Source organism: Drosophila yakuba, chromosome 3R (assembly GCF_016746365.2).
Source record: "Drosophila yakuba strain Tai18E2 chromosome 3R, Prin_Dyak_Tai18E2_2.1, whole genome shotgun sequence".
Lineage (NCBI taxonomy): Eukaryota > Metazoa > Arthropoda > Insecta > Diptera > Drosophilidae > Drosophila > Drosophila yakuba.
The window spans coordinates 5248754-5276200 of NC_052530.2; the positions used below are offsets into that span (position 1 = coordinate 5248754).

The window sequence follows — 27447 nt, forward strand, 5'->3', positions numbered from 1 at the left end:
TGGATTTGAAGGCTCTTAAATGCGAATAAAACAGATGTCGTCGATTAATTTAATTTTTCAAGGGTTTAATTGGAGCACAAATTGACTTTGCATACCAACTGCTTGATATTTCCAAGTTTTTTGATCAATCATTTCCCAATCATATATAGATTACTATATTGAACTTAAAAACAGTGCTTAAAAAGTAGGTTAAAATGTAGAATTAGGTTTACGATTCCTTTTGGTTTATATACTCTAAGTTCATTTAAGTTCTTTTTGAACGCATTTAATTGCTCTGTACGTATTTAGACGTCTTTCTGTCTCACACATGCGAGTAGATGGCCGACTGAGCCAGAGCGCACATTACTCATACGCCGTGTGCAACGGGACTCCTGTTGGTGCCAGGCGTTAAATTAACTAATTAAAACTTGCACAACTCATGTAGCCATCTCTATATTGTGCCATAGGAAAGGAGCTGGCTGGGTTTGTGTAGTTTCTTGTTTCCGTTTCTGTTCCGTGACAATTATTCGCGGGTGCTTTTAATTTTTTCAAATGCCGCTGCAAAATTATGTTGCCAGCGACTTCTGACCCGGTTGATAAACGCTGCACGAGTTTTGGGAGCAACAACTGAAACAATTAGTGCTTTGGCTGTTGCTGTGGGTGTGAGTGTGGCATTTGGACTCAGCCCGCAGGCTCTATGGTGAGTGTTTTCGGTTGTATTTGTTTTGGTTTTCTGCTTTTTTGTTGCACGAAAGTTGTACATAGGTACATAGATATATAGGTAGCCCACTTTTTGACTCTCGAAGACCGGCGTCACGTGTGTAATTAGCACCTGGCTGACTGGGAGACGAACTGGGCAAACAAACTGGCTTGACAAACTTTGCATGCTGCTGGCGCGTTTCTGATTAACGAGACTGTTGCGGCTCCGCGGCGCTAAGAGCTCGCATTTGGCGCTAATTATGTAATTGCGCTCGCACAACAATTGATCACACAGGAACCTGTTTAGTTCTGCCTTTCTCGCTCTCTTTAAAGAGTATAAAGTACACACTGTTAATGAATCGCCCCGGGATTGAGTCAACAAAGTGTGATAATTGTGTCCGGTTCGGGGTTTCCACTTAGCCAGTTAAACTTTGGACGCTCAGGTATCAATTTTGTACTTTCTGCGAATGCATTAGACAGCAAATAGATGTGTGATTCAGGCTAAAAACGTGCTAATTTCTTCAGAGAACTTTAGTTAATAAGAACTTTGAGTTTAAGAACTTTATAGTTTAAACCTAATGATTTATAATCAATTCAAAGTTGTCTAATATTACTTTGTTTATGTATAGTATTTTACTTTTATATTTTTGAAGCAGGGGCATGCCTGTAACATACTGAAATAAAATGTATCATACTTTTATATATTTTAAGGAGAAATTCCAAAGTTACTTTAGTATAGTACTACTCACTACTGACTGTTTATCACCTGAAAGATACTTGAAAAGAGGTTTACATACATTCTTTGAGAATGCGTTTGCCAACTATGAGGTATATGACGAGCCTGTAGCTACATCGAATAGTTCTTCAATGGTCCGCCATATATATTTAATAGTTTTCACGCAGCTTACAGTCTTACACCTTAATTCACCGCTGCAAGTTGATTGTTTTCTACCCATAAAGTAATGGTCTAAAATTGTACTTACTCCCAAAGGTATGCCGTGCATTCTTAATATACTTACCATTTAACTCTTCCCCCAGAAGTGGGCTATATTTGGAAGCTATCTCGCCCTTTGCTAGACTGCATTTTTAATGACTGACTTTGACAGCTTTGCAATGTCAAGGCTGCTGGAGAAAATCAATAAGCTGAGGAGCCGAAATGCCGGTCCTTTTTCGTGGCGGCGTCTGCGCATACAGGAAATTAAGATGCCATATAAAACGCCCAAAATAAACTTTGTAGAATTTATTGGTGCTTTCACTCATTGCATTCGCGTCGCAGCCCTTCGTTGCGATGTGACTTTCGCTTTCCATTTACCATTGAGATTCCAAATATTTGTCGCCATGCAGAATGCACGGTGACAACGAATAATTCGACAAATGCATTTAAAGAATTTAAGAATACTTTCGGTTTTATTATTCATTTATGATTTCTGCCTTTGCGCAGTGTTTCTCTGATTCGCTTAACGAGAGTAAGTTTTAAAAGGTTTCTTTTTTGTATTTTGTTTGTTAGCTTTAGCTTGGTTTTGATGAGTTCGAGTTGCAGCCTCTAGAGTTATTCCTCGTCGCCCGTTTAATGGTAATTGTAATCGTACTGTATAATTTCAATTAAATCTTTATTGTCCTTTCTACTGGACATATGTATTCGCTTAGCTAATAGTTTTAATTTAGTTATCGTAGTTATCATGTATCGTATGCTCTATATTATAAGTTTCACTTAGGCTACAAGATCTTAGGAAAACAACGTGCCCCATACAATGGGTAAATGTTACGTTTGCTTAAACTCAACTGGTGTGGTGGTAGAAAAACAACGAAATTTAAAGTTTTAAATGCGTCTTAGTTCTTGGTGTTTTGTCGTTTTGGCTATTCTCAGAAAATGTACACGTAGTTTTTGAGGGGAATTGCCATATCTTTAGTTAAGTTGAACTATGATATATGATTGCCTAAATGCTAAAAGTTTTCGACTACGGTTGCTGCTTGTTATTTTGGGGGTAAGAAAGGGGTCTCGGGTGTTTGGTTTTTACTCTGTCTACACTTAGTCTTAGCTTTGGTTTAATTAAATACTTTTTAGTTTACTTGTTCGACTTACATGCAAAAATTCAATTCTTTGGTGGCTTCAATTTGCAATTCTGTGTTGCTCAATTTACATTTCATTATAGTAATCGTATTATATTTAGTATGTATGACCTATAACACGGCATAAGTAATAGTTATTTACAATGCTTAGCAGCTAATTAGGTTTGAAATGCTCTTAATTCCCTTAACTATCTTCCAATTTTGATTTGAGTTCTCTCTTGTGGGCGATTGTGAGTGTGATAGGTGTGAATGGTGTATTATGCTTTTTAGGCTTTAGATTTTTGTGGTGGTGCTCTACATGCAACCAAGACGTTAAAAGGGGCTCAGATTTTAACGTTTTGACCACCCTGAGTGGATACGAGATGAGATGCACGATGAACCGGGGAGAATCGTAGCTCATAGCACCATGTTACTTCGTTGTTAGCTATGTGGACCTACAAAAATGTATAAATAACGAAACGAGAACTCGCTCCTATATAACAGATGAAAATAAAAGCGACAACGACCATGTCTGGTTCTAAACATAGTTTCTACTTACTCATAGCACATTTTTGTGTATTTTACCCTTTGTTAACTACAGTTTATTAATCGTAACTTACATGGCTAGCGAAACTAACATGCAAATTTGTGCAGCATTCTTCTATTAATGTAAATTTATGGCTTATGCCTTCCATTTGCTTTACACATCATTTGGATTTTTTCTAGTTTCATGTTTCGGATGTTGGTTAGTTTGTTATGTTTTTGTTTGGGGAAGAAACCTTTTCAAATACATACACCTATTCGATATACACACATTTAGTTACATAGTCTGCCCGGAAACAGAAGTTGAAGTCGGTAAAACGAGGAAACAAATACAAATAGAATGCACGTGGGTAGAGCGTAATTGTAGTGGAAGACTTCCGCTTAAAATGTAGGTAGTTTTAATTTATTTTATTCATTTCGTCAGTTTGCGAAATTTGATTTTTAACCGCTTGATTTGATATACATTTGCATACTCACAGATTGTTATACACGTGTTTTCGGTTCCGTGAAGTATCGTTTTGGTTTGTTGTATCGTAATCTGGTGGTATTTTATGTTGCTCATATTTGATCTACACACAACTAGTGGAACAGACACGTATGAGAATATGAGTTAAAATTTTGCTATGCATATGCCGTACAATACAATTAAATGAGTAAACGTGTTCATTTATCGGCAACTATAAATTATGCTAAATATATTTGAACTATTCGAATACCCGCCGGTTGCGTTTATCTAATTTCAAAATTCAACTTTAATATATGTATATATGTATATCTGTTTGTAATTAATATTTATATGTACATAAATATTTCTGTCTTGTTTACAATTAGCAAAAAGTGTATGTTTTACTATTGAAATACGTTTTGGTTTTTGCAATGAAATAATTTCATTTAACATTTCAGTCATTGTATTTTTTTGGTTTTGAAAGACAAGCCAAAACTTTAACTAACATGGTCGCATGGCTTATCTTAATGGCAAACATATGAATTCCTTTGCCTTCTTGTCTCTAAAACTGAACACAGGCATTGGATTTGCTTAGTTTTGGGCGGCATTTTTAGACCTGCAAAAGGGAAAGGTAAAAGGCATCAAGCATACGACCCGTTGAACCGAACCGAAGCGAACCAGCACAACCGACTTAACTTTTCCAATTAATCAACGGGGGGCGCATTTTAATGTCCGCCGTCGTCGTCGTCACTGGCTCATAAATATTCATGCTGTCAGTGCGCATAAATACCTAAGTGCATATCTATGGTCCAAACATTTATCGTTATGAGTTTTACATTTATGGCCTTTACTTATGGCCTTCAAAATACTCCACTAATTAATATGCAGGCCAGCGAGCGTCATTTCCTTGATTCATGCTCCAGCCGCTTAACAGCCATGATAATTGCCCCAATATACGACCATATCGTAGACCAGATCCCCGATCCCAGATCCTCCAAAAATTCCGGCGTCACAAATGCGTTCATGCGATACCGGCAACAATGCAGTTCTCTGTGTGCACTTTTCATGTGTGCACTTATCGTGTGGGCGGGTCGTAAACGAGAATGAGCGCCGTTTTATTGATGGCTTTGATGCTTTTATTCACTTTTTTTATAGTGTAATTTATTTGCCCGCTTTGAAAAAACTTCTGATTATGAGTGGCGCGTCTGGGCAATAGTAACGCATAAATAAACTTTTGTCTGCATGAGCGATAGTAATTCGCAGAAAAAAATTCAGCCAAATATTTACCAACAGTGGCGAAATAGTTTGAAAATGGCGTAACCGCAAACAAAAATGCATTGGAAGTGAGTTTCCCTGTCAATCCGATTTTCTATAAATACCTCTGCAATTTGCCAAGTTAATCAGCCATTAAATTGGCTTATGGCATATAATGCCCGGCGCCGAAATAGATGTTGACAGAAATGCCAATTCTATATTACGCGTAATAAATAATTAAATTTCACGAGCGAGTTTGCGGCCTCTGGCGTTCGGAATTAAAATTTACAAAACAAAAAATGTGCAAATAAGAGACAAGAAGACTACAGTAATCTAAAATGTTTTTATGTCATTATTGTAAATGTTTAACGCTTGATTTTGTTATTTACTAGCTTTGGGACCACTCCCATGTAGACTGAAAACAATTAAGGCAAACAAAGCAAAAAATTAGCATTCCGAATCTCATAATTCAATTACGGAAATTAATTTAAATAGCTCTGAATAATTCAAAATGTTTTTCATCCCATTTCTTCTGGGCTCCTTGTTTGTTTTTTTTGTGCTACTTTTTTTCAATTGTAGTCGAGCATTTAATTTATGGTGTTTGCTAATTGTGACGTTAATTGCAATTTTAGTAATGCTCCTCAGTCGTTAGTAAAGCGGGCGAAAGCGGTTTTCCCAAAAAAGGGGAAAAAATGGATGGCGTTGCGTATACGCAGGGTGGTCCAAAATGCCTGCCAGCTTTTTACGCTTTAAGTGAAAACGACTTTCAGTGTGCCTGGCAAAACAATGCCATCCGTGGAATGCCGTTCGACACTCATCTGGCTGTCGCACCTAAGTGCAGTTAAGTGCTGCGTATGTATAGGATGTATGAGCGCTTACACTGAGAACAACGCGGAGATATAAAAAAATCTTTTCGATACTTTTTCTTTGGAAAATCTACCCACTGGATGGGTACGAATGTCGCTAGAAATAAAAGCAAAATGATTATAGCTTTAGCTAAGCCAATGTCTCTAGCAGTTTGAGGAGAATCTGAACTGATGGATAGGTTATAGATTGATAGCTGGATATTGTATACATTTTTTGGATACCTTTACTGCAAAGTCGTTATGTTCTTTAGGATTTTTTCCGTGTAGTCGCGCATTTTAATGTACCTTCTGCACCACCCTCGCTGCACCATACTTCTTGCACCACCCCCACCACGGTTTTCCCTTGCTGTCGATTTCAATTGTTTTCGATTTCGCTTTGTGCACGACGGTCCTTTTTTTCGTCCTGCCATTTATGTTGTTGTCGTCGTTGTTCAAATTGTCATTTGAGTGCAGTTGTTGTACACACATTGCTGACAATGCCAAAACGTGCAGCATTGCTGTGTGATCCATAAAAAAAGGAAGGCACCAAAGGCCTTTGCTGTTTGTCTTTCAACACCATCAAAGTTTTCTAGTCGATTTCCATTTTCCATTTATTCAAATGAAACACTTGGTGGCACAGAAGCATTCATTGCCGATCTCGGTCGCATTATTTATGCGTTCTTAAACAATTTTAAGGGGTCTTCGGCAACCGCAACCATTTAGGCTATTGCCCAGAGCTATAAATCAAAACAATTTTCGACTATGCCGACATGTGTTGAAAGTTCGAGCGCTGCTAAGAGCTGTCATAAATTTTTGGGCAGCACAGATTTCAGATGGTTCATTGGAGACAGAAGTTTGCTCTATGCGGATTACAATCTAGCTGATAATGGGTGCAAGTGGCTCGCAGGTATTGTTTCATCTTGCCACAATGTGTAGAAAGGTGAGGGACAGGACGACACACAGGAAGTGAAATAAATTGTACGTAACATTGTGTGGATTCTTTCGGCCGTACCACATACTATATACGGCATTTCCTTGCCTTTTTTCGGCTTTGCCCAGCAAAACAAGCCCAACCAGCCAAACGAAATGGAGAGCCATTCTGGGCCACATGCCAAAAGCAGATTCTGTCGGTCTGCCCCCCATTCTGAATGCTTCTCTGTCACCATCTTCCCGTCTAACACGGTGTCATTGTAGCGTTCCAGTGGCGACTGACTGTCCGTTCGACTGACTGAATGCTTGAATGATTGAATGACGGACTGACTGAATGACTGGAAGACTGACTGACTGGGTGACGGGGTGTCTATTCCACTCGGCCGGGCGCATGCATTTGCTGATGCATAGCCAAAAACTAAAGTGGGAAATGGTGGAGAAAATGGCGCAATGGAATGCGTACACAGAAAAAAAATGTTCAAAGTTCCAGTTTCTCTACTACCTTGGCAAGTCAGTATGATGGTTCTGCGCAAGTGCCACATTCCTTTTATGAGGTACTGATATTTACTTAGTAAGCGGTAATTTAAACAATAGCAAGTAAAAAAGTTATAATTATTTTGATCCAACATCGAAATGAAAAGAATAAGAGAAAAAATACTTGTTTTTTTTTTTAGTGCAGAGGCCAACCATTTGCATTTGCATCTGTCTGTGCCCATTAGGCATTGGTTGCCACACATTTGGTTTATTTTTTCAGGCTCCCACTTTGTGTGTCGCTGAGTGAAACATCTTTGAGTGAATGAATAAAACTGCGACTGCCTAGTGGAATCTGTCGCTGGTTCAGTTTTTGTTTCTACACTTTGTTACACCAAATTGTGCGGCCGTTGTGCTGGATTTTAGTTACATTTGTGTGCGCCAGGAATTATTGATTTGGCACCCGACCAAATGCAGCCTGACTCCGAGATTTTCGTCATCGAAGCGGCGGATAAGTGGTTGCCAAAATATTAAAAAGGAATTAAATTAATTTGTTGCCATCGCTCGACTTCAACGAACACACTTGTTGACCTCCATTTTGATTGCCATCGTGCAACAATGGGGATCGGGCTCCCCTTTGGGGTTTTAGGACTACCTGAACTCGACTTTCGAAACATTTGCGGTCTGCACTGATATTTGGCATGGGCAATGCAGCCTCAAATGGAAATTTGCGAAATTATTTCAAGTTGAATGGCCATAGACGTCGCTGGCGGACACATCCATTCAGGGAGCATAATAGATGTTTGCCCAGCTCAAATTCTTGTTTGCTCAGCTCATGCATTTCTATGAGCTCGTCGAGTGTGAAAAGTGTGTTGGCTGTGGTGAGTTCGTTCGGTTGGTCTGGAAGTTCTAGGGGTTATGGGTGTTATGGGGGTTCTAGGTGTTCTGGGGCTACCGGGATTGGGGTCTCTGGGTTCAAGGGTGCTCGAGAAACCAAACGAAACGAAACGAAACCAAAATGCGTAAATTGAAATTGAGAGATTCCATCAAATTCACAGCCGTTCATTGCTTTTGAAATGAGCTACAATGTTCGTTACTTTTTTTTATTCAAACACAAAATTCAAAGAAAGATTGGGAAGGTCTTATCATATGGGAGCTGATAGAACTGCAAAGCTTTGGATTATTTGGTTAGACGATATCGAAAGCTGTAACAACTAGCATATTTTAATATATTTATCTTTTCAAATGATTGTTTTACATGCTTTTGAAATAATACGAAGCATTAACAGTTTAAGGACTAGTTGGCAACATAGAATGTTTTTGTTTTACAGAAAAGAATTTTAACAGTACTGACTTCAGGCATTAGGTGGAAAAATGAATAATGGCTAATAATAGATATGTGCATATACCGGTAACATCGAAAGTCGATAGCCTTGCAGTTCTGGGAGGGGGAAGGGGAATGGGATTGAGAATGGGATCTGTTTCTAGGGACCTATAGCACTGCCAAAACGAAGCAAATCTAACGCCTGTAGTGCTGATACATGCCATGACCATAGCCCATTGGTGTGCTGCCCATGGCACGTTCGGTTGCCTTCTCGATGCTGGCGTAAACGCACCTGTAACAGCACACATAGGCCAAACATCACTTGAACAGGATGCGCCGAAAGGCGCGTCGGAAGTCCTTGTTGAAGATGGTGTAGATGGCCGGATTGAGCGCCGAGTTCATGTAGCCCAGCCAGAAGGCGACGGCGAACGCCGATTCCGGTATGTTGCAATGGCTGCTACATGCCGGCACCAGGATGTACAGGAAGAAGAATGGCAGCCAGCAGGCGATGAAGCTGCCCATGATCAGGCCCAGGATTAGGGTGGCCCGCTTCTCCTTCTTCCGCGCAATCCGACGCTTCTCCTTCTCCGGATCCCTGGGCTTCGGTGTCTTCGGTATGGCAGGCTCCAGTTCCGCCTTCACCACCTGCTGCTGCTGCTGTTGCTGCTGATTTTTGCTGGCCGCTGCACTGGGCTGTTGGTTCTTGGCCGCCGACTTGGCCTCGTTGCGCCGCTGCTGGTTACTCGACTTGCGCCCGAAGATCGGCTGACAAAGGCGAAACTTGAGCGGCTTGACCACGGCACAGCGACTGACCACGCCCGAATCGCTGCTGGATGGATCGAATTCACTCACCATGTCCGTGTCCACGCCCACGGATAGGGCTCGACACCGTCCGGCGACCGGAGAGACGCGCAGCTCATTACCGCCCGCTTGCTGCAGTCCACCAGGCGTTGCTCCCGCACTCCCATTTCCCCCGCCGGCTGAGGGGGCGCTTCCATCCATGGCCACGGTGCCGTTGTTGTTGTTCATCGCATTAACGGAGTTGTTGCTGCCCATGGACGGCGGCACGGGCACATTGAGACCCACCCGACCGGTGGCTATCGTGCTGACCTGGAGCGTCTCCTTGGGTGAGGTGGGCGGAGCACCGGACGCTCCGGTGGCCCCGTTCCCGCTGCTCACCACGGTGACCGAATTCGTGTCAGCCCCATTGGGATTTGCATAGGCAAGCACCGTTTGGGCGGCCACCGCCTCCAGTTCCCCCGCCTCAGAGGTGGATATGTCGGAGGCCAGGTCCATGGTCACCGTGGGTATCTGCATCGGTAGGCTGGCGCTGTTCGGTGGTGTCTCGATGGTGGCTATTTGGCGCTGCTGGTGCAGCTGCAAAGCGGACACGCCGCTCGAGGAGGGCATCGGTATTGTTCCTTTTTTGGCGGTGGTGAAGCTCGTTACCTGCAGCAAATGAAAGAGCAACATTAGTACGCAACAAGGTCACCAGGTGCCACAGAAACATTTGGGGACACAGTCGTACTGTCTACTGCAATAAAATGGATAGTGTATTCTGCTGTTAAATACTACGAACCATCGTAAGCATAGATCCAGAGCTGTTTTGTAAGCATAATCATCATAAAATGGCTACAACTAATTAAGCATTCATTGTAAAATTTTTACAACTTAAAGTAGCTGTCAAACAATATGAGGCAAAGTAGTGCATTCGAATATCTGTAGTCTTGCTTTCCGGCTGCCTACGCTATATTGATTTAGAGATCATAAAGTGCTGGCAAAATATTTTTAGTTCGCTGCTGATGCTCCTGGCACAGGTCACAGTTCTCAAAGTGGTTCTGTGTGATTAACAGGCTCACGTGCTCGGGCATTGCAAATTAGGTTGCAGATCCGCACAAGTGCAGCGGCAGTCGAGTCGAAAACAGGGACAGATGGCCCAACACTTGCTACAGAAGTTTTCCATTTCGAAAATCCTGTTTAAGCCAACAGGCGGCAGGGAAACGCGTCCGAGCGCGCGGATTACACAAACATGGAGCGAGGGCTGTTGCTATTGGATGGGGATGGCTATGGGGAAGGTGATGGGGATGGGGATGGGGATGCGGCGACGTGGACCAAAGGAAGAGGGTGGGGTGAGGGGGTGCATATTCAATGCTCGAAAGGCAGCAACAATTACCTGGGGCAATTAACAGAGACACGGGGCGCCCCAACGAAAATAAACATGAAATGGGAGGGGGTCGAGGACCGACAGTGCGGATACCCTTGAATTTAAAGCAGAATAATCTATCGGTTAATAAATAGTTACTTTAATAATATTGCAAGTGCCATCCTGGTTTAACTATAATAAAATTATTAGCATCCGTGGGAAGTAAACTTTAGATTACAGGAAAGAGCATTTTTCAACATTTAGTATAATAATAGTATTAAAAAATGTGTTTTACATGGTTTAATAATACTTAAATATGAAATAAAAGTAAAATTAAAAAAAAAATTTAAAATGTTAAGTATTATATATCATATTATTACAATATTTAAATATCCATTTTAAACTGCTTTTATTTTTGTAATAGTAAGGATTTAGTGTATCTGAATTATGCACATTTAAATTAAGCTTATTAAAATGTTTCTTTGTAATCTGAACTTCATTTCCCACATAGTTGCCCGTGTCAAATGATCGTATCCCTGTACTGGGTGGGGACAGAATGCTCGAGGCAAATCGTGTTGTCAGCATATGTGCGGGAATCTCCCTCTGTTCTCCCTGATTTCTGTTTTTCCTCTGCTGCCGCTGTCTGTGCTTGTTTTTCCATCCATCCCCCCATCGCCCCGGAAAATTCAGCCCTTTTCCTGTTTGTTAATCGCTTGTGTGGGCCGCTGCTCTTGCATTTGTTTGCACAAAATGGTCGAGAAGTGTCGCTGATATTGCCGGCTCTGACACTGGCAAATGTATTCCACCTCACACCCATTTTTTCTGCCAGTGTGCATTGCGCATATAGTTAATTGAAAATGCAAATTGCACCTCATTGGCAGTCGTTGTGCTACCTAATTTATGATCATTAGAGACTTTTCACTTAATCAGTGGATTTGGGGTGGAGTTTCGATTAAATTTTCAGCGATAATTTTCCAGCCAAGGCCGTTAGGAGCCCACACCCGCTCCTCGTCAGTAAATGCCATTGGATTGAATGGCCCTTCATAATGGCCGTTTGCCTTAACGTGGGCAACTGCAACTGCTGCAGCGGCCAATATTGCACCGTTGGCAAGTTGCAATTCCCTTTGGCTGAGGGCAGGGGAAGTGGGGTAAATCCTACACGTAGCCCACAATTTGTTGATGGGAAATTGAAGCGAGGCATGTGTGCTCAATTTGGAGCATCCTGGGGTAATGCACAATTACTTTTTGGGGGCAGCGGAAAGGTGTGTGCGAATATTACACTTACGCCGCATATGCCACAGTCGGCTAGAAGAAATACATTTGTCCATTGAATCGTAAAAATTTCCATGCCTGACACATTTTGCAACCAACCGCAATAATGGTTCAAAAGTGAGATCCTGAGACCCCCGAGGTGTGGAGTCCATTAGGCAAAGGTGTGTAAATATGTACCCATTTCGACGGGTCAAATTCATAAATAATCACGCCTTCCACTCACCTGTTCGTTGTTCGTTTTGCGGGGATGCTTTTTAATACCTCTCCTCGCCCGTGCCTTGGCGGCAAAATAAATTCGTATGTACACAAAGACCATGATGCAGCTGGGTATGTAGAAGGAGCCCAGTGCCGAGTACAGCACGTAGCCAATGTCCTCGCTCAGCTGCAATGAATCGAAAAAGGACGAGGACGTTAGATATTATCGGGGCATGTGCCAAAAGAATTTAACTAAATAACTGCCAAAGATGAAGTCTAGTGCACTGTCGAAAGTCCACGGAAGGGTAACTAAGAAGTATCTAAGTCATTTCTGCAAGCAAAATCAATATAATGTGGTGTCTTTCTTGTGGTATATTAAGTAGGATTATAAGTCATAAGTTTTTTGATTTTTAGAGAAGAGCCATTTCTTTATATACATTTATTTTCACATAATGTAGGCAACATAATAGTTATATTTTAGTGAAAGCAATTATATTAGCATCTACACTCCATTAACTAAAAAGCCAATTCATTTAAGATTGGCCGAGGTCTTTACGAGTATCAGCCAAATTGCCCGAAATGCATTTTATTCAACCAGTTTCTGCAGCCAAATTTGCTTCTATCGACGACCAAAGGAATTGTGGACTACTCTTTCGTCTTTAATTATTTTAACCCTTTCAGCCATCAACTAGTCAAATTTTCCCATTGAATGCCCTGAACTTGACTTGTAGCCTTTGTTGGAGCTTAAGGAGCATTAACTTTACCAAGTTAACTCAACTATCGTGTGCCAGATTAAATTTACGACCCAACATCCTCTGACTCTGACTCGCCTTTTCTTTGATACTTTCTATCGCTTTAGACGGCTTGTTGCTTTTGGCCATATTTTTAGGCTGATAGTGGTGGGGTCATTGAGTGCATTAGGCTGATTTACTGAAAAATGCTTTCCGCCTTTTCTGTCTGGCCCAAAATGTTTTTGTCTGAGGCTGCCTCCGTCGGCAATTCTGCGCCCCGGGTTCCGTTTTCCTAAGGCATTTATGTGAAATATGCAAAGTGCATGAAATTTCATAACGTTAAATGAAGTAAAAGTATTAGATTACCGCACCGCACAAAAGGGATTCTTCCACCTGGCGGCGAAAAATGTTACTGGCCCATTTTCTGGTGCTTGGAAAGCATTTTACTTTTCCTCAAAGCTGCCGGAATTAAATCATCTCAAACTTACTGCTCTCGCCGCTGCCCGTCCAACTCTCTTCACAAAAATTATGCAAATTAAGTGTTTTGATGAAAGGCATTCGAAAAAGTGCACTTGACAGAAGGGGAAAGTGGGGAACGGATTGCCCCAGCAGCTTTGCCCTTTTGAGTCGCTGTTCGTGTTGTTCGCCGGCGAGTGGCGTGCATAATGAAAAGCTTTCGTCCCGTTGTTACTGCCACTGCTTGTAGCTCACCTCAATCCGCATTCAACGCTCCTGGGAAATGCATAATTCTACACTCTGAGAAAAAGCCAATAACTTCGGAGCATTCAAAATGTTCCTTTATTTGTGCCGTTGTCTTTGGGAAAGGATACACTTTGGAGGCAATCATTGGCACTCTTTTTTCTGCAAGCACCATTTTCTGATTCTGATTCCATTTCGCACAGTGTATGCTTCCTTGTGCGGCGAATGTCTGTGTCCGACACCAGCTGGTCACGTTAAGCGGCTTCCCTCTGAGGGAATTGCAGTAGCCGGTTAAGAAATCGACTAGCAATTTATAAAAAATGCTTTACGTACTTGATATCCGAGTATGCATGTACATATGTACATCTGGAGAAAGAAGCTGGGTACAAACGAAATTTATTTAAGATTTTAAGCTGCTTACGTTCATATGCAGGCAGGCAAATTGAATTGCCGGGAAGGGGAGCCAGCTGTAAATACGAGCACACAGCCAAATATCTGGATAGCTGGCCTCGTATGCAGAGGCAGCTTAAGTGCAGCCCAGTTTATCATAAGCCGCAGGCGAAGTTGCAGCAGAAACAGGCTGAGCTAGACAACTTTATCCTGCTGCCAAAGCAGAATATAAATTTCCGAGGCTATCCCCATCCGCCCAACCATCCAACGCCCGTCTCGAAAACCGGGGTTGTGGCAACAAAATAAGCATAAAGTATTAAGCGCCGGTTATAATGTTGCCGAAATATACATCAAGTGGCAAGCTGAGACGCCCAGGAGAACGCCACCAGAGGATCCGAGCAGATGAGTAGAACCACCAACAGCTACTTAAGCTGGATTCTTGAATGCTGACGCTGCTGCCAGCCGGGCTGTCTCGGTTTTCAACTTATTGCTTGCCGCACAGGCAGCACGCAAACTGCACTGGGAGAAACCGGACTGCGAAGTTCCCCACTACAATTTGTACACATCATGTTCGGATTGTATCAGTCTTGCTTAAATGATCTCATAAGAGAAACGCACGTTGATTTTAAGGAATACCTCAATGGAGAGCAATAGATGTGGGTATAATTATTTGTGGTTTTAGAATATTATATTTATTGAAGTGGCTAGTGCTATACACTTATGTGAAGTTGCTATACATAACAAAAGCGAAATATTTTTAACACTGTAAAATGCAGTTGCATTGGAATAACATTGTTGTAGCTTCTCTTACAGCACCATTGTAAATGGTCCCATCATTTACGGCTTAAGGCTGATATATTGACAGCATTTGTCAGCGCTTCACGCGGAAGTGTCTCGCACCTCCGCCGTTGAAAATAGTGTTCTAAAGGAAAGAGCTCCGTTTCGGTGGCATTAAAGCCAAAGTTGGCCGAAAAACTTTTCTCGGTAGGCCGAAAAGTTGCGCATACGCCACGTGTGAGCACGTCACTCAGGAAACACCTGTAGCAAAATAGTGGGCCCAAAGTTTTGCACACTGCTATAATGATATTGAGCCGAGAGGAGGGGAAAAGTGGGGCAGAATATTTTATTAACGCATTGGAACAAAGCTCTTAAACTGACATTTGTGCGGGCCACGAACGTGTTGGCCAGGCTGAAACTAGTGGGCGAACAAATAAATTGTCAACTGTGCGTGACGATAACTTTATGCAGCGGATTTAATGTAATTGAAAACTTCACTTTGTTGCTGCATTTCCCTTCAGCCTTTTCCTGTTTCCTTCTTCCATTTTCTATTTTCCACTTTCCTCTTCCCCTTAACCCATTTCCCAATGCCATGCACCTTTGGTACTTTGGAGCTTCCTGCTCCTGCAGACTTTCAATCCCTCAATCCGCCCACAAGCTGCATTTGTGCTAATTTGCAGATTTTCAAATTGCAGAGGGCGCCTTTGTTTATTTAAAAGTTTTTCCACGCGCTCCTCGAAGAAGAAGCGTGCAAAAACAGAGAAAGAGTAAGAAAAACAAGGCAGGAGGCGAAAAGGAAAAATAATTATTCTGCAATTTTTAATTAAATGGCAATGGCAATTGTTGCTGCTCCCGCTTCATCCTCTGCATTGGCGAGCTTAAGCTGACGGAAACAAAAACTCATTATGCGCCACCAAATTCGTTAGGCGGGCAGGAGCTTGAGCAAAAGCAACAGCTAAAAGTGTTGATGATGACAAGTGCCTCGGAAAAAGGATGAAAAAACAGCCAGAGCAAAAGAAGAAGGAAAATGATGAAAGGGTTGACGGCAGACCGAGTGGAAATTTATTGAAATGTAAACATGGAAAAGCTGGCTGAAATGAGCGTAATTAAAAATATTACATTCCTCTGCTTCGATCGCGCTCTACGCGTCCTGTGTCCACGTGGCGTATGAGCGGTGCTTTAAAGGCAAGCTCATTCGCCTCGTGGGCTTGTGGCCACCAATAGCTGCCAGCAATCGCAAATAATATGTAATGAAAGAAAATAAAGAATAAATCCGCTGTAAACACAAAAGGATTTCAATCCGCATTGCATTGCAGAAAGTTTGAGCAGGGAAAAAGGGCCGCAGAACAAAAGTTGAGTCAAGCTCACAAAAGTACAAAAAACAAAATGTGTGAGTAACGACAACACTTAAAAAAAAAAAAAAAAATATATAATAAACACAGAATCTCTGTGTGACCTTTAAAACCACGCTCGAAAAAAATATAAATTCTTGTAGGGTTAACATTTGCTAAAAAATTATTATTATTAATATCTAAAGGTATAACTAAAATGATAAATAATAAAATTGTGATTTTCCAAGATTACTTGGCGAAATCCTTTTAATGCGACTTAAGGAGTATATTTGCTCTGCAAATGAAAAAAGCGCGTTTTGTTCGAGGACAAGTAGAATAGTGGGAAAACAGAAAATGTGAAAAGAGTTGGTAGTGGCTGCTGTCATCATCAGCATTGTTGTCGGTGCTTGTGCAAGTTTTTCAACAGCAATAAGCCAGCACTGCGAAGGACTGCAGGACACATTCGGACGCGGACTCGGACTCGGACTCGAACTCGCCAAGGACAGCAACGCACTAAGACAATCAATAAATCTAAAGTGCAACTACAGGCGGCGACTACACAGCTCAGTTTTCAATTCGACCAAAGGAAATGTTCGCTGCATGGCCCTCGCTTCCGCCCCTTAGACAACGATGTCAATACTTAAAGGTGGCGATCTCGTGCTCTACTTCCTCAGCCCAATTCCAGCTCGATTTGCCCTCTTGTTTGTCGCTGCTCGCTGAAGCAGCTATTTTGCAAAGAGTTTGCATAGCCAATTTGCTGGGCTGCAGTTTTTCTTTTCTCGCTCCTCGTCTACGCATTGACTTGAACTGCTCCTTGTCTGGAAGTTCCACATCCTCGTGCTGAAGCTTGCATTTCAATTGACTGCACTTCTCATTGGAATTTGCCCATTGCCATTCCCATTCCTTATTTTCTATTAGAGCATTCTCTCCGCTCTCCAAGGCTGTCGTCATCGCCAGCTGACTTTATTTGCGACTGCCTTTTCGCATATCCACATTTTCACAACTTAACGCTTGCCCGCACTTGCCATAAACGTAAATCAAGTGGCTCCTTCGTTCGGAGGCTAGACTCCGCCACTCAAACGAGAGCTAATGCCGCAGATCCGTCCAGTTGGCCATCTCCTCGCGTCATTTACGCGACGACAATGTCCAGCCAAGCCAATTTTTTAACAATTAAAAGTGCTGCTAATGCAGAGCGTAACGAAGTACGAGAGAACTAATTACACTTGTAAAAACGAATTATAAATATACTTGTAGGAGCACACTTATCATACTTGAAGAATCATAAAAAACTGTGCTCTGGTCATATACATTTAATGTCTTAAACCCCCATACTAAGGGGTTTAATAAAAATTATTATTTTTTCATTGGGGCATAACCACATCTATTTATATGTTGCACTTGTGCTGCTGGCCAGAAAAGCTAAAGAGAACTGTATTGCCCGCGTTATGAATTGGATTTTCCGATTGGCGGTTTGATTTTTTTCATTGCGATACAATAAATTAATTGCGCAGGCAACCTCTTCGGCTTCAGGGTGTTTTTTAAGCCTTGGGTCGTGCCGATTTGTTATTGCCGCTTAATTGCGGCTGACGGCACGCTTCATTAAATTGCAATTTTTCAGAACCGCTAGTCATCCGCTAAGCCATGCAAATGCATTTTCTGGGGCGCCACTAAAAAAACGGCCAACAAAGTGTTGTATGGGCGCAATGGAAGAAAAACGCATTCCCGGAATTATGCTGCAGGCCTTTTAATTGTTGTGGCGAGTTTCATGGTTTTATTATTTGATTTCTGTATTGCTGCGTCTGGCAGAGTGTTTCCCCCCACAGGATTTTCCCCTCCGCCCTATGCCGCGTGTATCCGCTGCGAAACGGCGCTTTTATTATGCGGCCTGATATTTTTAACGGCAACCACTTTATGCTGATTGCCAGCCTGGCCTATCCGTTAGCAGCCGCCAGCTTAATATTATCGTTAAAATAAAATAGCAACAAAACAGCTCACAACGGCAACTGTTGCTGCTCCGCTGTCGTGGTAGTTGTAAAATGCAGAAGGACTGAGGATTTGTTGCTGCCTTAACGGAATAGTCGGTTGCGGAAATTGCTTGTTGACACGCAGAGGGTGGGTGGAGAATTGGGGGAGGTGTTTTTCCGATGGTGCCTGACCTAGTCCACGGCAATTTGTTTCCGCGTTTTCAGCCGTGGTCATTTCAGACTAGGTTCCCACTTCGCGTACCCTTATAAAAGGAGTTCCTCAATCAAACAATATTAAAAATGTGTTCAACTTTGAATGTTTAAGTAAAAGAATAAGAGCCTTTTCTCACTCTAGTTTATAAATACAAAAAAAGTCACACTCTATATTAGAAAACAACAATTAAGGACAATAAAAATGTAGATACCTAATTTTTGCCAGGAATAATTCGATTTTATGTAGAAGTTAAACTGTGCAAATAAATCACTAGCTGAATTGTTTATATCTTGCGTTTAAGTAAAACATGTGCTGAAATATCATTTAATTTTGAATGACTTGAAAACAGTCGAGAGTTATTTTCAAAGGGTATGTATAATTCAGTTACACCCTGCTTGTTGAATGGGCTTGCCTTTTTGTTTTTAGCCAACGAAAATTGTGATTGATGTTTGGCGCTAAATGACTATAATTATGCAACACGAATTGACTTGCGTTTTATTTGATTACCGGTTGCGCGGGCTCATTGTGTGGCCAAATTGAACCCCACCTGGCCCACCCCCTTGATGACTCTATTCCCAATTGAACGGGAGGTTAGTGGCGATAAGCGAGCTGTTCCGGGCTGCCTATTGATTTTGTGTCATTGGTGTTTCGGTGCTCACGGAAAGCAAATGAGTTGTGTAATTAATACGGGCTTTTGTCTTGCCATAATGGCAGGCACATAAATAGCACAATAAGCCCAGGGTATGTTACGGAAAATAGCAGAAAATTAATTTTCATATGGCTTTCGGTTGTCCCTCTATTCAATTGTGCTGAAGTGCGTATGTGTGCGTTAGTACGCGTGTGTGCGTAAGCCTAAATGTATGCTAATATTATGCCTTTAACCACAATGTCGTATGCATTGTTTATCATCTGCAGTTGCCAGTTGTAACAAATTGTTGCCAAATGCTTGTTTGGGGCTCCGCAAACTTGTACACAAGTGCGACCGAGAGCGGCCAACGGTGTCGTTAATTTTAACAGTAAATTAAATAAGAGTCTTTTCGCATTGGGAGCCATGGAAGCTGCCACTGAGCCGTGTTTCAAGCCCAAACGGGCAGTTAACCGGCCAGAGCCATAAACACTGAAAATGTTCGGCTTTTACATTTTAGAAAGTTTGAATGGAAACAAAATTGTATGTTTTCTACATTTTATGGTATTATATTATTTCGGTGCTAAAATATTAAACACGTTTATTATATTCACATTTCAAAGACTATAGAAACTGCTAAAATCCTTATTAGATACAGCTATAATATATCTATTATTTAAATACTGGCATTAATATATGGCAGAGCATATCTAATTTCTGAGTGCACTTTAAATGGCATCCTAATGTCCGAATGTTTGTTCTTGCGAGTGGTCGCCAGGCAAGCCAATTGGAAATTTTAAATGATATATATTCGAGCGGCAGAGGCTGGCCAGTGTTCTGCTCTCGTAATGTAGCTAAAATCGAAATCTGGCTAAAACGCGTGTATGCCGAATCGTGTGGGCCGAATTTCCAACTGGCCAGCTTTGCTTGGGCCCAAAATAATTACTGTGTTGTGCCGGGCGTACAAATCATGTTGGTTTTGCAGGCAGCATGAAGCAGGAGCAGCAAACCCACAGCAACAACCATGTTTCACAAATTTTAACGCTTAATGGTTATTGACACACAAACAAACCAACAGGGCACACGGAAGGAGGTTGGTGGTGGGTGGTGGGTGATGGGCGGTGAGTGGAGCAAACAGCATGACACTCGTCGTCGGCAAAAGCCGGACAAATGAACAACCGCTGTTGCAGCCATGGACAAGTTGCCATTGGGGCTTTGGCCATGCGGTCAAACGCATGAGGAAGGGGGTTAAAAAGGGGCTATGTGGGCGCTTGCTTGTGGGTGGTGGTGGTCCAATAGCACGGACAGCAACGACAACAACACGACAAGTACAACTATAGGAACGCCCGGGCGCTCAACAAGCAAAACAGCTTTCCACATATCACGCAATTTCCATTGCAACGCTTGTTTGCTTTCCTCTGCCGACGGCTGTAATTTATGGTTTAAAGTACTAAAAAACGCATGTGTGCGTATGCTGGCATTATTCCATTTTAATATATGGCGTAGGTCAAGATAAAAATGTGACTGTATAAGTTCTAAGATATATAAAAAACCTAACCAAATTGATGTAAGTGCAAAAATACACGTAACAAAGTACTAAAATGTATATTCTACATATGAAGTGTTATGTAAGTAAATACAATGAATTGAAACCTATTTCTATTTTATTGACCGCTGCTGTTCACAAACTTTGGAAAATTGCTAACAGTTCGTATACGCAATATACACCTGAAATTAAAATTGAAATGAAGCCTTGCGGCGACCTTAGACAATATTGATATTGCCTTGCATGCTCAAGTCAATCCAGCGGAATTAAAAAGTTTCCGTTTCACTAGCAATTGCCAGAATATCAATTTGATTAAGTGGAAGGATTGCAATCCTTTAAGTCCTCTCCGACAACAGCTCAATGATAATGATTGAATTCGTCGGTCAGAAGTTGTCGGCCACAAACAGTATCAGTATTGGCGAGATTCGTTTTCATTACGCCACCCAAGCTCCGCCATGTGTGAATGAGTGAGTGTGTGCGTGAGTGCAATTTCGTTAATGGCTAATTAATTGCAACTTTATTTCGCGGTCCGTCCGCCGTGGCAGGCAACCATTTCGCATTGTAGCGGAATGTGCTGCATGCACGCAACAACCATCGTCGAATGGAAATAATGGAAAGTTGTGGAGAGCTTGTGTGGAAGTCAGACAGGAAGGGCATTCGTTTTGTTATGCGAAATTCCAGCTATAATTTAATTTTAAAATTTGTATAATTTCAAACGCCGCTCCTCGGCACGAGAGTGACTGCTCGTGGGCAATTGCATATGCAGTGCACTTCATATTAAGCGATTGCACAAGGCTCTTTGCGTGTTTTAAAATCGTTAAGCATGCGCGCACACCCGCGTAAGACGAACTAAGGCTTCGACTAATTAGAACACTAATTAGCGTTATTAAAATACGGGAATGGCGGTAACGTAATAGCAGACACTGTGCCTCAGCCGGAGGCGTCAGTGGGCGGGTTTCGGGGTGATCCTGGATGGAGTGCTGCCAGACTGGAGTGTGCGGACTGGGTGGCAGGACCAAAACAAGTAAAGCGCGTGGCAGCAGCTGCACGACTGCCTGTCTGACTGTTCCTGCCTTTTGCCGGGGAAGCTGCCCATTAAAAGCACATTTAAGATGTTTACAAACGTGTTCTGAGACGATGCACACGACGAACCCACGCTCACACGGCGACTTAGACACTGCGAGGAAATTCCTATAACTGCAAATAAATTTGCTAAGGGTGTGAGAGGATATTTTATACAGGACCTCTCGCTAGCGCTATAATTTTTTGAACATACGCCTATTTTTCCAATAATCCACACAATAAGTATTATTGTTTATTATTATTATTATTATTTCAGTTAAATACAAATAATAATAATTAAAATTCAACCTTGTATTTATATTCTTTTAAGATAGTTAAACATATTCTTATCAATTAGTTTACTTCTTTCGATATGAACATAATTAACCCAACCGACAATTATCATTTTCTAACAAGCTCAAATGCTCTACATTTGCATTTAAGCATACAAGTTATGGTTTTTCCTAGTGCCACGACAAGCATTTGCTGTCAGTTTTTGCACTGGCGAAACTAGAACACGACTGCGGAAGGAGAAACTGCTGCGGGCGGAAACGGATGTGTGCCGGCGGGAAGAAGAAGAGCACAGCGCTGGAAAAGAATGGGTGTGCGTGAAATTAGAAGCGGAGTGGAGTACACTTTACAACCGACATAGCGCAATGGCCTCGGCTAGATTGGGTATATGGGGAGCTGAACGAATTTGATTGGCTCCAGATGAGGGCGGGCGCAGGCGGCCGAATGCGAAAACTTTACTTTAATTGACAGCAAAAAGCAATTTGCCTCATTACAAGCAACACGAGCGTAATTAAATGCTGCCCTGCGGCACAAAGCTGCTCCATTGTGCCATCCGTGCTGCTCCTGCCACTTCGACCACTCCGACACTGATTTACCCACCAGCTACAGCGGCTCCTCCTCCTCCATCGCCTCCGACTCCTTCGATGGCCATTTCCCGCTAGGATTACGGGGAAAGCTTTAAATTCGAAACGCTTTGACCGACGGCGCACAAAAGGGTCCGGCAGACAACCGACAACAGACGACATGCGATTTAGTTTCTTATTTGACACTTTTCCGCAGAGCTTTGCCCCGTTTTATTTCGCCATTTCCCTTCTTTCCGGGTGGGGCAAAGCGATGGGCGAAAGGGCAGCTTCGGCATCTGTCGACGTCCGCTGCAGTCATGGCAAATGTCATTTAAAGGACAATAATGGCGGTCGTTGCTGTCGCCGTTCGCCCCAGTCGACCGAAAAGTTCCCATTTTTTCTCTTGCGCCGCTTGGCGCCACATTTAAAGTCAAGTTAAAGTTCTAGTTACTGTGCGAATGTGCGTCAGCTGCCAGGATGCGAGGCTGCGGAGCTACGGATCTCGGTATCGATTTACCCAGAATGTGACATAATTATGGCTCTGTTAACACACACTCGTGCGCGAAGCGAAAGCGGAGCACGAGACTCCTTGAGGATGGAGGCGTCCCCGAGGAGCAGGATACAAGTTCCGTGGAGATGAGCCCAGGCGTCATCTTCCTCCGCTGTGGGTGCACTGAAAAACGGATACCCTTAGCTGCAAAGGGAACATTAAGGGAACATTATGTGCACCGTATTAAAGAGCACTTCAACATCACTTGCTTCTGAAAAAAGCTTTCATACAATGAATTATATGCAGGCCACATTATTCTAATTATGTTTTTCAATCTAAAAAACATTTTCCCAGTGTTTCGTATTATTTTTAGAGTTCTTTATGGCAGTCGGGTGCCCCTGTCTTGTCCCCACTTGGCTAGCGAATTATGTGTGTGCCGGAGGGTTGGTCAGCAGGAAAGTTTTCATTAATTGTACTCGCATGTCAGCAGAATAGGCAGAGCGCCGCCCTCTGGCTGCCAGTCGCATCCATGTAATTTAATCAAAAGATGAAGAAACTTTAAGCCATCTTCGCCTTGTAGGCCGAGCACAGATCAGAGATGGGCTCGTCAGAAAGTTTTGCCAGCCAGCCGGGTGGCAGGGTAGAGGCCAGAGTAAATATTGAAATCTTCAACCTCTGACCCGCATGACAGACGAACAACAGGAATAACAATGCCCCGCATACAAATTTGTGGGCGTCGCTGAAGAGATTTGTAAACAATATTTTGTGGCGTAAATTTGGGACAGCCACTGCCTTTGTATATTGGCTGGCATCATTTCCTTGTGCCTCGTCCTTGTGCTCGTCTCGATTTCGGTGTCGTTTTCAGAAACGCTGCCTACATTTTGGGGCCAGCAATTTGGTGTTCTTTTTATTGGGTTGCCCTGTTTCTTCTTTCTCGCAAAGACAGAATGTATTCCATACATTGTTGCTCGTTTATTTGCCCTTTATTCACGAACTTTGCCATCAGGCTGAGTCTTGCTTTAGCGGATTTAAGAATTTTTCATGAAGCGTATAATGCGAGAATTGAGCAAACGAGATTAAAAGTTCCGCCATGGCAGCTCGCCCCTTTATTAGCTGCCAGTTTTTCAGAGCCATGGAAAGAAGAAGAGCTAAAGAAGTCCAGGACTCTGGCTCGCCACTTCAGCGACGCAATCAAGCGTGAGTATAAATATTTATGGTACACATTTCTTCGGGTCCAATCAACTTTGCATTAGGCAGAAAAATATAAAAGCGCAAAACCATATTTACTGACACACACTACAAATGAAAATCATGGCAAATGTTTCAGCATAATTTCACAAATACAAAGACCGACCAAAAAGAAAAAACAGACAACGTGGAAATGCGATGCCAACTTAGAAATACTCGTATATTACAACTGTCAAAGTGGCAGATACTTTACTGATTTCAGGGGAGGTGTACTATATATTATGGTATGTACTATATCGACAGGCGGCGATTGCTCGCTCTATTTTGTTGGACTGCTGGTCGACGTTTGTGATTGCTTTGCAGTTTTTAGAAATGTCATGTATCCTAGTCCTATGCGTAGTTATGTCTGATCATAAAATCAATATGCGCATACTTAAATTTTATTCCCTTACAATTTGTGTACGAATTTGTGTGGCCCACTCTTGCCACGACTCCAAGCGCCCGTTGTTTTACGATGTTCCGCAATGCCTTCTTTTCCTTTTATTTTTTGCAGCCAGATCCTTTTGTTTTTTGCTTTTTTGTTTTGTAGTCCATTTAATTCATGCCATCAAGGGCCTAGCTGGCTGGCAGGGTGCACATGCTTTGCCCATTTTGGGGGGAAATGGGAAACGTTGTTTTGACATATTTTTCTCGTTTATGTGTCCCTTGATCCGCTGGGTGTTGCTTCCCATTCGCTCTGATTTTTCCCTCTGTTGTTGCCCTAGGTAGTATATATTTTTTATTATTTTGCTTTGCTGCCTCTGTCCTGCCGGCTCTCAGTCCCACACGGCGTATGCTTGATAATTGCTTTGGCATTTGGCAACGCCTTTTCCACGGCAAATGCCTGGCGAGTATTTGCTTGGCTAGCTTCCTAATTGTGTTTGCCTAACGCTCCACAAGCGGGGAGGAGCAGAAGGAGGGGGTGGTCTCATGTAAGCCACTCTATTATGTCATTTGGGGCATTCAATACAAATTGGTAATATCTCATTTATTCCCATTTTGGCTTGTCGTCTTACACATTCGTCGAATCCAGACTAATGGCTGGTGGTGGATTGGTTCCGGCTGCAAGGTGGTTGGGCTGCGATATATATCCTTCTGCACACAAGTGCGTACGTGGGTGCTTCTGCTGACCACGCAGGCAAACAAGCAGAACAAACAAAAACAAACTGCCAACGGAAAAGCCGAGACAGACACTCGTTCACTGTCATTGCGCTGGTGACTGACCAAATGTCAAATATACCAAGGCACACACTTATTTCATTTCCAGATTTATGGTGAGAATCGCAAGTGTCCAGCCAGCGAGCTCACTCGACCTCAAGCGGGGCACTGAGAAAAAAGTGGGTGATGCTTTTTAACTTAAAAAACAAACACTATTTTCCTTCCTAGTGATACTATTTGAATGGTATTTAAACGCATAAACTAATTATAGTCCTACCACTTTTGGTAGCAACTTTGTATTCTGTGAGTGAGGTCAAAGGGAAGCGGAAATACTTTTGGCTTAGTGTAGAAATGAAGTGTCCTGCTAGGTGAGTCCTTGGCAGCCCAATGCACACTAACAGCACTTTCCGTTGACGTCGAGCTTCTTCACTTCTTCTGCTGTTCGAGTTTCGTTCACTAGCTCTTATATATATGGATATACAATTTTTACCATACTTTGCTGCTCCAGATGCGACAGATCTCCGGCTTGGGGTTCAGACTCAGTATCAGATTCGACTCTAGCTGCAGCTCGACAACACTTCAGCTGCACCCGGGCATCATGTCAACAGATGGCGGATTGTTGTTGCATTTTCCATTTGATTGCTCGCCGCATTCCCCTTTTTCTCTCGCGTTTCCCCCAACAAACAAATAGCAAACACGGACGAGAGCAAAGGCCACATACAATGTGATATGCTCTTCTGCGGTATGTGAGTGCAGTGGCGTAGATTCAGGAGGGTTGGAATTCCGCCTTCGCTGGGATTCATTGGTATTTATTGAAACTAATATTGTTGACTTGCAATTAATGTTATTTAATACTTGAATGACGTACCAATGTCCTTAGAAATAATGGATTTTGAAAGTAGTAAGCTTGGTAGGGAATCAATAAGTAGATGTAGCAGCTGCTAAACAAAAGTCTTATACAGTTTCAATCAATGAAATATTAAAGCAAAGGGAATTATTTTTGCAAGCAAGATAGAATGTTGAATCCCTTAAATAATGTTCAGTGTGCGCCTCTGTGGTGCCACGAGATGATGCAATGCCAGTGCCCCATCGACATACATCCTTCTTTGTGATTTCATCAATTTTGGGTCGCATTCTTTGTCCGCATTTGTGGCATCAATTACTGGCAGGGAAACAGAATTCCACGCACGTATCCCCGCTCGCTGTTTATGTCTGTGTAAAGAGTTTAACATGTGCTTGGATCCTTGGATGCTCGGATGCTTGGATGGTCGTGTCCTGCCACAGCCCAAAACGCATATTTCTTCCCTTGCGGCAGCACGTACACAATCCAGTTATAATATATAACTACAAATGGAATTTATCCCTTCATCCTGCCTGAGTTTTTGTGTCCCGATGCCCGATTTATTGACATGTTTGCCCGCTGCTAAGTCAAATTTCTGTGGGCGATTTTGTAATTGCTTTTTCGCACTCATTTCGGAACTTGGTTTTGATCCAGTCACGCAGATTTCCTAATCTGCTTTCCGCCAATGTGGGGAGAATAATGATTTGTAGAAATCCCAATGGGTCTTCTCACTTGTAGGATGAATATAAAGTCTTTAATATGCTTGAATTTGCTTGAATAAGGCAACAAGAACATAAAAACAAATTAAGTTAACTTAACGTGGCTTATTATATAATGATTGGTTTTGAAATATATGTTTTCTATTATAAAATGAATAGTTTCATATCATTTCATATTTTGTTTTGAATTTTTATATTGATCTGGTGCTTTTAAAATATTAATCAGTATCATACACAAATCATTTGATCTGCATTCTTCTTATATACTGTAGACTTGGTCAAAATAATGTCTTTGCTGAAGTGAAAGCAAAAGTACACAATGTAAACACACAGTGGCTTTGCTTAAGGGGGGGTAGGGTTTTGAGGGTTCTAAAAAAGTGATTTTTTTTTAATTGCATATTATGAAAGTATTGTAACTCGAGATTGTTGTCTGTAAATAGGAAGTCAATCGGAGCAAAACTCACAAAGATATAGCTTTGGAAGTAGGCGGGTCTCGAACGACTACCTGAGTAATCCCTCAGCGGGGAAGACAGCAACAAAAACTTTAAACACGTTTTTCTCAAATCGATGTTTTTTGAGTCGGTGCACTCTGTATCTCAAAATCTATTCAACCGATCGTTCTCAAATTTTTTATAGTATTTCCTTACATAATTTATGAGGTAACCCTGTC

The 27447-nt window shown here is 42.2% G+C and overlaps 1 protein-coding gene across 2 annotated transcripts in view; it reads right to left on the minus strand.

Moving 5' to 3' along the window:
* Positions 1–2057: 2057 nt before the first annotated feature.
* The window catches only part of LOC6535612 (alpha-2Db adrenergic receptor), a 53082-nt gene continuing 27692 nt past the window's right edge, over positions 2058–27447 (minus strand). The window contains exons 2-4 of one of the 2 annotated variants that reach the window (XM_039375277.2): positions 12178–12336; positions 9392–9988; positions 2058–9304 (exon numbers count right to left, since the gene is read on the minus strand). In XM_039375277.2, the coding sequence (XP_039231211.1) occupies positions 8858–9304; positions 9392–9988; positions 12178–12336 (1203 nt within the window). In that variant the 3' untranslated portion in view covers positions 2058–8857. Of the gene's footprint in view, positions 9989–12177; positions 12337–27447 lie in introns of both variants that reach the window. The other variant, XM_039375276.2, reaches the window with a different exon arrangement.